This window comes from Atta cephalotes (genome assembly GCF_000143395.1).
Source record: "Atta cephalotes unplaced genomic scaffold scaffold00001, whole genome shotgun sequence".
Classification (NCBI taxonomy): Eukaryota; Metazoa; Arthropoda; class Insecta; order Hymenoptera; family Formicidae; genus Atta; species Atta cephalotes.
In genome coordinates, this window is record NW_012130065.1 from 11,370,241 (window position 1) to 11,382,560 (window position 12,320).

General features: G+C 31.2%; 1 protein-coding gene across 1 annotated transcript in view; it reads left to right on the plus strand.

Moving 5' to 3' along the window:
• Window positions 1–12,320, plus strand: part of LOC105618729 (AF4/FMR2 family member 4) — a 223,657-nt gene that overhangs the window by 131,613 nt on the left and 79,724 nt on the right. The window contains exon 5 of the mRNA XM_012200263.1: window positions 9,239–9,334. Within this exon, the coding sequence (XP_012055653.1) occupies window positions 9,239–9,334 (96 nt within the window). The remainder of the gene's footprint in view (window positions 1–9,238; window positions 9,335–12,320) is intronic.

The following is a 12,320-nucleotide window of genomic DNA, read 5'->3' on the forward strand; positions in this document are numbered from 1 at the left end:
GAGAGAGAGAGAGAGAGAAAGGCTTAGAAGACGGCAAGTGCAATTCCACATTGCAAGTGCAGTGCCATCGGCTGGCCGCGCGGTAACGGGTTCTCGCTCTTTCTCGCGTGCCTGGCATAATTACCGGCATTATCTTCGCCGTACGTAAGGTACGCCGATAGTTACCCCGAGTGTCGGATTGCGAGAAGTTTTTGTCGTCGCGGATGAATTGCCAAATTACCAGGATACCCAGGGTTGTTCTGTCGTCCCTGGTGTCAGCTGCCGTTATAGTTTTCAACAATCATGAAATCATTTAGCCGTGCATCGTCACTTGTAATTTCCGCCTGTATAATTATCCTCTTGTCAAACTGGCTGGAAAATTTAAGATCGGTAGTAAGGTTGAGCGAATGAAATTAACTTGTCCGGAGCGGTCAGCTACGATAATTTCATCTGGAAAATTAAAGACTCGTGGCGAATTTCATTTCAGAATTAAAAGGAGCGACGAAATATATTTGTAAATATTATATTTTTTTTAATTTGAAGACAAATCTATACAGTTGAAAAATTTATGTTAAATTTAATACAAGATGAATATGTTCGAAAGTAAAACAAATATTATGTAAAAAATTAACACAGATGCCCATTTCTGTCAGTATTGATTAACTTTAATTTCGGTAACTTCAACTTATTTTTATCTCTTTTCCTAATTCTAATAATTAGAAAAAAGTAAATTAAACCAAGGTTAAAATTAATCTATATAGTATTAGTAGAAATGAATATGATACAGTTTGTAAGCAAATTGTAGAAGTATATTTTTTCAGTAGAATTAATATTTAACTAAATTAACATGTATTTTATTCATTTATTTCAGAATTTATATTTGAAAATACATTATTTTTATACTTGTTCACTTACTCATAAGTTATGTTAATTTGGCAGTAAGAAATAATTATAATAGATATAATGCAATAATATTCATATAATATAATCAGATGTTAAATTAATATTCGGATGTATTAAAAATCTAACAGAAAGTTTAAGTAGGCCGATTTTAACATGTACAAAATATTTTTACTGTATAATTTAATAAAATTTTATTTGAAGTTGAAATCTTTTATAGCGAGTTTTCAAATGCATTCTTGGAAAAGATCAATTATTTTTTATATACAAGGAATCGTACGAGAGTTTTGATGTGAAAATTAGGAGTTGAATGATAATCCCTTAATGCATTAGAAAGAACACAAATCGTGTAACTTATCCGGTAAAAGATGCATTAAGATCGCCCTTTAGCGTAACGAGCGGGTGCGACTTGCAAATTTCTCACTGCAGTCGAGTTCCTTTCTCATTTTTCCCGCAGGCTTCGTTGCCTGCTTCCTCTCGCGTGTCCGGCATAATTGTCATACTGTCGGTTAGCTTTAAAGTCTTTACGAAGTCTTCCATCTTGTCAGTGAGTCACGAAAACATTCTAAATGTTTAACGATTAAGAGAAATTAAGAGAAATGAACATACATTATCTTTAAAATAATTTTCTTATATTCAATATATACAAATGTTTGAATTAAGTCCAGTTTTTTATTTTCAGTTAACTTGTAATTAAACTTGTGAAATGACTTAATTTCACTTAACTTGATGATAATCTAAAAAATGTATTTTTCTAATTATAGATATGTTTTCTGATAGCTAAATAGTGTACACTTTTAGAACTTAAAGTGTAATAGATATGTTTGATATATTTTGGTGAAAGGGAAAAAGAAAGTTCTAATGCAGGAATAAAAACATGCCTTTTGATTAATCGCTAATGGTAATCTGATAATTTTAATTACAAGTTAACTACTTTAAGTGGTTAACTTAATTGTAAGACTTTATCTCATTTAACTTGATGATAATATAAAAAGTATTTTTCTAGCTATGATTAATTGCTAAAATGGTAATCTGATGCAGTGATCCACACTTTAAGGCCATATTTTTTATTTTCTGATTAACTTGTGATTAGATTTAACCGAGGATTTAACTTGATGATAACGTAAACATTGTATTTTTCTAGCTATGATTAAGTTATAAACTGATTTTGTAATGAATAACTTTTAAAATTATTTGTTACAAAACACCATCGGTTTAGTGATTAACCATAACTAGAAAAATAATTTTTATATTATTAATAGATTAAATCTAACCACAAGTTAACTAAAAAATAAAAAAATCGAAACACACAAGCTTCATACAGAATTGAGGCAAATCGTAAGATTTATAAGATATAAAGGTCTCCGTCGCGTTTACATTTCCACTAATCCGGAAGCGTTTTCTCTCGTCGCTTTTTTGTTATGTCCATTATTCATTCGCGAATTCGACGTTTATTCGCCCGATATCGTACCGCCGATAAATTCCTCATTCGTGCAATTTGCATAACTCGATGTCGTCCTTCGTGCGTCGCGCGGAAATAAATTATTGGCCCGTGTAAATCATTCGTACGAAACATACCAGCGCGAGAAAGACGGGAGATGTGACTCAATCCTCGAGAATTTCTTTCCTCTCTCTTTTCTTTTTCCTTCTTTGGATTGGCATGCGAATCTCTTCCGTCTCAGGCTCGTTCTTAGGTATCAATAATGTAACATCAGCGCACTTCAGCGAAAATAACAGGAATGTTTAATTCTAAAAAAATGGATCCTATCAAATTTGAATATTAATCGCTTTCCTGATTTACCCAAGTGTATTTTATATTTTAATGGAATATATATAGTAGAAATAAAATAGATTTGAATATATACTTAACAATTATATTTATAATCTTACAATAGAAAATAAAAAAAGTGTTTTTTGTGAAAGAAAAAAAGATGCATACATATATTATACTTTAATTAATACAAAATTTATAATAAATATTTTTAGCGTTTTTTTTCGATTCAATATTTTAATAGTTTTGAATTAAGAGAGATTGATTTTTCTTTAAACAGAAAATAATCTCTGTGATCTGAGTGCACTTCTCGTAGCGCTAGCAACACGCCAATATTCGTTTCGTTTCCCCTCTCCTTTCCATTCGTTTCCTGCGAAACTGTCGACTTTTATCGGCACGACGGCGTCGCGCGTCGCGTTTTCCATCGGAGTAACAAGTTTCACGGACCAATGGATCTGTAGTCGAAATTAAATTGCACTCCGGGGAGTTGGCGATTACTCACTTTCTGCGCGATACTCCGCGCGCGACTATCGCCTGTCGATAATTGAGTATCGGTTTTGTACGTAATAATAGCGAGAGGGCTTACATAGGGAATGTGTACGTGTGTATATTTGCGTGCGCGTGCGCGTGCGTATGTGAGTGCGTGTGTACAGGTGCATAGTAGGTGCCGAATAATTATATGTTATAATGTCGGCCGCAGTTCTGCAATTTAATATTTTTGGAATGCAAAAGAAAGTCCCGGAAGGTAATCGATACGTGTGTAGTCGAAAGCGAATACATATGCAGGTACTCTGTTTATAAATTTCGTAAGTAATTGTTAGAATTCAAATGTCTAATTAGAATTACGTGAGTGCCAGAAGAATCAATGCTGCATTATATACCGTTTTGTCATGAATGCACTGTGTATGAAAAACTTCTTGGATTGCTTATAACTTTCTACAAAAATGAACATATTGTAACAATTTTTTTAATCGAAGTGCTAAACATAGACGACAAATATTTTATTAGTAAAAAGGTTTTTTAAGATAACAAGTTAAAAAATTTTTCGAAAAAAAGTTGACATTGAAAGATTTATTCTGCTAAGCAATTTATGTCCATTTTTACTAATGTAGATATTAACTTTAATTTTGATTTAATTTACTTTTTACTTTCTTTTTTCTAATTTCTAGAACTAGAAAAAGATAAAAAATAAGTTAAATTTAAAATAATCGAAAAATTATATAGGATTTCATAATATTTAACATTCTTTTTTTGAATAAATTAAATTTAGATTAAAGTTAATTTACATTGATAGAAATGAATATTATTTGTATCGGTGATAATACTGAGATAATCTCTGCTTTTGATTACTGATCAAACTGAATGGAAATATCATGCGCTGTCATTATTATTATCAATGTTCGTGGTTTATTTTGCGGTTTTCGAATAATTTGACATTTTATGTCGGGACTGATAGAAGGATGTGCATACAGAGCATGAAACACTTGTTTCCGTTTCGCAGATACTGTCGTTGCTACTTCGTGAGCCGCACTAATACGATACCCTCGCATTTGGCAAAATTACATGGCAATTTCCATCTAGAACAATATACTCACTTGAATGCGACATTATTGATATTATCATGCTACCACGTTTTCTTACAATTCGTAACATAATGTTTATTATGTGACCGGATCGGAATCTTTTCTTTACGTCGTGATCAGCCGAGCGTTAAATTGACCGCGGTGGTAAATTGCACGGTAAGAAGTCCGAGACTGAATCACTGCATTGGACGGTGGAGAAGAATTAAAGAAATATATTTGTCGTTTTTGTCTGTGTAATAATAACATAATCAAAATTGAATCGCCACAATGCTGTAAAAAAGAAAATAGAGATAGCTGAATACGAACATAATATCGCGTGTAACATCAAATTGCACTACATTCATCGATTCGAGATACGGGTGTATCATTTCTATCAGACTTCTAAATCTATCCCGTGAAGCGTAATTAATAATCCGTGAATCTTAACGAATTTGCGATAAGAAGCCTATGTGAGTGCAATACATTCTTGAAAGATTATAATAAATTTTCGTGGAATACTGAATATTCGTATGTGTTTATTAGTACCTGCGTTCAATGGAAAGTACAATTTTGCAACTGTGTAAAATTCTTTAACCTTTAAGTAAGTAGGTGTATGAGAACCACTGCATAATTATCTTAAATATGCACTCCATAATTATCTTAAATATCTTGTTTTAGAAAAGGAAAAAATTGCCCAGAAGTTCCAAGGCCAAGGGCATATGATAGACAAAATGTTGACTGCTGTGTCATTTATAAAAAATAATAAAAATTATATTGTACCCATGTGTGCGACATTACATACATTGTTGTGGACTTTCCATGACGCAACAGTCGCTCGACCTTTTATCTACCGTGTACTTTCGTCTTTAAAGTTCATTATTTTTATATTCCTCTATCTCATAAAAGTATAAATAATATAAATTTAACTATTAAATATTGTTAAAAAATATAATTATACATTATAATAGATATCAAAGGAGCAATAGCACCTCAATTCTTTGAGTTAAATAACATTTTGTTATTTTTGACTTTTATGTATGTCAAAATGTGAATTAATCCGTTTCTGCAGTTAATTTCAAAGTAAACAATGTCCATATTAATATACGCACTTAGTAAATAATAAACTAAATTTGAGTCAAGTTTAATACATATTTTGAGTTTCTTAAATTGTTTAACTTTATTCTTAAATTTATTGAGTAGGAGCAGCCGACTTATAGAAAAGATTAAAAATAACTAAAATTGAGTGTAATTTGATGAATTTAACAATGTAAAAATAAAAAATTTCTTGAGTGTTCTGAGCATTCCACCTACTTACTTAAAGGTTATATGAGATTATTAGTTTTTGCCTTTATAATTAATTTCTGTGGTTTTAAGTGTACAAACCAATTATATTAAAGAAAATTTTACAACAGTTTACAATTTCACAGAGCTGCTTTTTCCTGAATGCAATCATTAATTATACGTGAAATATTTTGTACACAGTTGGAAAATTTACATTAAATTTAATATTTTTCAAACGGTTCACTTAAATTTTTCTATTACTTTAATACAAAATGAATACATTAGAAAATAATAATAAATTTTTGACAAAAATTAACACAATAAATGTAACACTGACACAGTTCTTAAGCAAACCATATTTTTTTAGTAAAATTAATATTTACGATATGTTAAATTAGCATATTTTATTTATGTACCTTAGAATTTGTTTTAAAATACATTATATTTATACATATTATATGTTTATTTATTCATAAATTTGTCACTAAAAATATTGCATATTAATTTATATAATATGTAAATAACATAATTAAAGTGTGTAAAATTAATATTCGGATATGTTACAAATTTAACAGAAAATTTGCACAAAAATGTGAGTGGATAGTTTTTAATGCAAATACAAAATGTTTTTCACTGTGTAGCAGCTGTGTTGATTGATAGATGCGGCGTACGGCCTATTGTTTACGTAGTTATATCGTGCGGCGAGACTGTAGTTGTGAGGTGGGTAGGCGGGCAGGTGAGACGCGTGACGACGCATTATCCTTCGAGACGCGAAAGCGACAAGTTGCTAGTGCTACGGTATATCTGATAGATGCGATTGTTCTATGAAAAACGATAATTGGATCGCGCGAGTGCTTGACTTTTCTGTATTTCGCGACTTATGAACATTATCAAGGTAACGGTCGTTCATTGAGACGAATGTATTTCATGCAATTGATCTATTCCAAACAATATAAATGTATCTCACCTTTCGTATAAATCTCAGAATCGACATCAGATCAAGTAATTTTCAAGTAACGAAGAGATGTTCCGACCTTTTAAATAGCATGTATTTCTCACGGGATTTGTGTGTTCGAATTGCATCGCACGTACGATACTGAATCTTGATTAGTTCTTTTGTACTTTGACTTTACGAATCGAATTTATTGCATGATGTATAATCTATAAAGTGCTGTGTTTTTTTTCTTTTTTTGTTGAAATTCCATTAATTTGCGAAATGTTGCGGTGGATGGAAAATATAATATTGAGCTTCCATATTACGAACTATGGATAAAAGATTTCTCGCGGATTAAATTTTAGAAACAAAACTTCCTTAATTCGAAGTTATAATACGGAATTTAGTGTCATCAATGAAGTATATATTAAAATTTAAAAATTATTACAAATCATCGCACAGATAAAAAATTGATATAAATAAAAAATTGGCATTAGGGTTGCAAGGTTCAAATTTTAAAAACTCATATGACATATAATTTTAAAGAACACATATAATTTTGAAATTATAACATGGAAAGAAAGTAAAGTTACACATATTATTATCCTAATTGAGATGTTCACAATTTAAAAAAATGTCTTATTGAAAAGTTTCTAATTTTGAAATATGTGTTGCTTTTCTATCAATGCTTTGATAATATTTTTGACATCTTCACCATCAGAATTTGACTTGAAATTTTACAAGGATCATTTCATTCGACAAGGTAAGCCAAATATTGATCTGGAAATCGTGAATGCGCGTATATTTCTGTAATAAATTCATTCGTCTCGACTCTTTTTTTTATACCAGTCCTTTTAGGCCTTTATTTTCCGCGAGTGTTGGCGTCGAGTGTGCCACCGATCGCATGTAAGAATGTAAGCACTTCGTCGCGAGAGCTTTTGTCTCGTCGGCTCTTTGTTTCCCATCGACGGGTGTCTCCTCGGCGGGTCAATGAATCGGGTTGCGCGCCGCGACGACGCCCGACCGTGGAAATGCATTTTGTTCGATGCTTCGGGAACGTGGCGCATTGTTCGATAGTTTGCGACGTCGTGTCGGTTGGTCCCGCTATCGCGCATCCGCATGCTATGTATGTGTATGAATGTGTGTATGCGTTACATTAAATTGCTCTGAAAATGTTCGATCTTTTCCAACCTATTTTATGCTCCAATTTTATTTTCTGGGTTTCTATAACCACAGAGAGGAATAATTTTGATTTCAAAATACGTTAAATTTTTTAAATTTATGAATAATATATAATTTATTTTTATAATTTGAGAGGGTAGTGCAATTGAGAGAAGATATTGAAGAATTATTAATGTTTATCTATTTAACTAATATTGAATCAATATTATTTATTATATTACTATTCAATTACTTTATAACTATTTTACATAGAAGAATTTTATTTTTTAATTTAAAACGTCATTTATTTTTATGCGTTTTTATTTTATTATTAAGCATTTTGTTATAATCGAGTTGAGTAACTAAAATTCTATTTGAAAAAAATCAATCGAAATTAAATGGAAGGTGAAATTTATCACTACCACTTGCAGTTTAATTTTAGATTTTTAAGATCCATCATTAATGTAAGATTAATTTTAATCTCGATTTAATTTATTATTTATCTTTTTGTAATTCCTAGATTACAAAAGGATAAAGAGTAAATTGAACCGAGATTAAAATTAATCTTATATTAGTGAAATTGAGCGTAAAGCAGCGTTTACAATGAAATTTTTAAGTGTAAAACTTAAGTCTAAGCCTTAAACCATATTGACCAATCATATTCTCCTCACATTTGACTGTAATTAGTCAATTTTTTACGCTTAAAGCTCAAGTTTTACGCCTTAAAATCTCATTGTAGATGTCGCTTAAGAGTTACCACCTACTCCTGAACGTGTATGCGTGTTTCAAGGGTCATTTGCATGTTCACATTCGCGTGTGGAATTCGTTCGGCGAGGTTTTGCTCGTGGGGACATTGACGTAATCGTGTCCCAGTTACGCCGCTCGCAATTACGCAAACATGTTGTCGAATTGCGACTGCTTTTTTTTCATGCCTTAGGTGGTACGCGAAGAAATGAATTCGTCATCTCCTCTTGTGTGCGCGCGCGCGTGTGTGTGGGGGGGGGGGCGTGTATGTGTATCTTGCATCAATTACATCAAGATCTTTCCTCAATATTTACACATTGATTAGTATCTCATATATGGCAATGTAATTTTATCACATATTTGAGCAGTTTAATTATAGATTGTATGATTTCCTTATCTTTTTAATAAGTATAGGTGGTGCTCAAAAACTAATTAATTTTATTTTTATATTCATATTTTTTAATTTTTTGTTTATAGAGTTAAATTTACATTATTTTGCTTTTATGAGATAGAAAAATATAAAAATAATGAATTTTAAGACTTCTGAGCAATTTTAATTTCTTTTTAATTTCATTTTCCAGAACAAGGTTCTTAAGATAACTATATGTGCTATGGCTATCTATTTATTTAAAGCTTATGAATGTTTGTACAAAAAATAAATAACTAGAAGATAATTTTTATTAATTTTTAATTAGGTCAAATATTATTGAGAGGATAAATATAAACGGTAAAAATTTAATAAAAAAGAAACAAAGAAACCAAGAAATATGTTCAAAAGAAAGAAAGAGTCAAATGATGTCAAAAACGTAACATTTTAAAGATCTCCGTATACATTCTAAGATTAATATGCTGATTCATTATTAACTCATTATTATTTTTCTGATCATTCTTTTTTTGTCATTTCAGGAGATGACTGTGCCACTTACACCACTGACGGCGATCGCGCAGACACCGCGAAAGGAGCAGGAATCCAAGTTCACCTTCAACCCTCATCTGGCGAAGGTAAGAATCGATCAATCCATCCACTTATTGTAACTAGCTCGTATATCTCGCTGATCAAAATGGCAAATGGGGAATCGAGAGTAATTATTACTCTGCTTGAAAAAAAGCACTTTGACATTCGTAATTGCTCTAAAGGGAATTCTTTAATCCTGCTACTAGCTGCGAACTATTTCATAGAGAAGAAAATTTCTTGCTTGTGCGAAAGATTTTTCTTCTATTACGATTACTACGTTGCTTGCGATTTTTATTTGAATAATATAATAAAACAGAAGGTACAAAATGAAAGAAAAATATTCTTAAAAGATAGAAATTTTTTATCGCAGTAAAATGTTCGCTTTTTGCACGGTACAGAAAGAATGGGTGCTTATCAATCATGATATTAGAATTCAGATAAAAATTCAAAGAACTGTATAATATACACAGTGTCCTGAATTTAAATATTAAAACTTTGAGAGCGTGTAAATCAATAAACTATAAGAAAAACCAAAAACCTTTAAATATACTTACTTTTGTTTCGTTTTGGAGAAAATCGTAAAAGAAGACAAAACGCAATTTTTATTTTTGTACTTATTTATTCATACTTATTCATTTACGCTTATTTATTTACACTTTTTTTCTTAATATATCGATTCTCTATACTCTCGGAGTTTTGACATTTAAATTCGGGACACCCTGTATATTATGCTTTCAATCAGAATAGCGTGAACGTGAACTTCGTTGTCGAAAGCGCGCATATTTTTGGGAAAAGCGAAAGAGACGAGTGCAAAATACCGAGATTGATTTCACGTCTGTCTCTCTCGCGAGCGTGATAACTCACAAGCGTGATATCGATCTCGCCAACATTTCGAATCGTTCGTGCCACTTGGCACGATGTCAAGCGTCGCTCTGCGTGTCGGTGTGCGTACATATGCGTGTAATTCCGCGCGTGGTATATGTATATATGTAAAACAGCGGGTTTGGTCGTGGATGAGACAAAGTGAGAAAGAGAGGCATCGCGTAATGTCTTATTTGAGAGAATTAGCATTTTACCAGTCACGGTGGCTCGAACGCTAATCTCATGCTAAATTACAACGATAACGTAGAGATTCGCAATAATCGTACGCGGTGCATACGACACGCACATATATTATTAGCTTTGCGAATGATTATTGCCAAAGAGATTTTCGTGTTACGTTTGATCTGATAATAGTCACCTAATTTTTTTTATATATAAACGATCGCTTACAATAAAAAAACATTTTATATTTGTATTAAAAACTATCCATTTAAATTTCATGTTGAATTTTTAACATAGTGCCAATTTAATATAATGTGATAGTGTTATTTGAATATTTTATATTAAATTGATATTCAACATTTCTTTGTGTTAAAATAACATGATTTACGAGCAAGTGAAACAAACAACATAAAAATTATCTTTTTATATCTTATAAAACGTAAATTTTATAAGATAAATGAATAAAATATGTGTGTTAATTAAACATATTATAAATGTTAAATTTATAATATGTTGAAACATGTTAATTTAACATATTATAAATGTTAATTTTGATGCAGAAATATAATTGCTTACAAATTTTGTCAGTTGTGTTTTTATTAATTTTATTCATAATATTTATGTTACTTTCTAATATATTCATCTTATGTTAAATTAACATTAAAAGAGTGGACTGTTTAGGACATGTGAAATGTGTTAAACTTAACATAATTTTTCCAACTGTGCTTGGAGAATTTTTATGCCCCAAAAATTAAAAAGAAGTCACATTATTAATTAAATTATATTTAGGGTGTTTTTATACTTCAATTAAAAATTATCATTTTAATTATATAAGATGATGTATATTATTAATTATTCTATAGTTAATTAATATTTGAGATTATTATGTATATAGATACTCAATATTTTTTTTAAATAACAAGTACAAAAAATAGAATTTCTGATATGAATTTCTGATCACTAAAGAAATATTATAACTGCTTCATTTTCTTGTTGTTGAGATGTAAAAATCACCCGTGATAATTATTCTCGAATTAATTACTTGTTGATATGTTTTCGCACTTAGAATATATATGACTTAAATTTCTAAAGACACGGTCGAGCTATTTTCCAATTGAAATTATTGACATTAACATTTGCAGAGATGTTAGCTGATCATCTAATCGAGTGTTTAATTGATTGGAATTCGCGCTCGGTTATCGTTGTTGAGGCGTTTTGACGGGCGGAACATTTGATGCCTGCGGGCGAATAATTCTGAAGCAATAATGTCGACCGGGTGGGAAATGTCTCGGATCGTATTAATTCGAGCTAGGTCCCGTGCTACTTGGCAATGTATCAAACGTTTACTGCTCTCAAAAGCTACTGCGCGACCATAATGCGCCGACGGCGACGAGAGGAGAAACGGGGTTGTTGGAACACAGCAGGGTCGACTGACGCCGGGTGAAAGAGAGAGGAGGCTTGTAAGAGCGCCAGTTTAATTCGGGGTACATTCTTCTTGAAGCGGCATCTTTTTTGCGGTGACACTCATCCGACGTAAAAACTCTGTCGCTTGACCGCGCGCTCCGCGAAAAATGGTGTTACTTTGTAAATAAAACTGCGGACGAAACTAATCTGACTATCTACTCTTTTCAGCCACGTTCTTGCAACTTGATAAAAATCTTATCGCGATAACATTGATAAATAAAGAGATCCTTTATCTTCCCGATATTAAAATGTAATCTACATTTTGTCTGTTATCATTTAGAAGATTTATGAGACACAGTTGAATTTATTTTTAACGAAAAAGTGTTGAAACTTTGTCAGTAGTTTTTATTTATTTATTTTATTGTAAAATACAGAAAATGTATGCAGCATACAGCATTAAATTATTAGATTAAATTAAATTTTATTCGATGTTATAAAATTTTTTTACTACATTTAAGATAAGAGTAAAAATCATAATACACACACACACACACACACACACACACACACACACACACACACAAG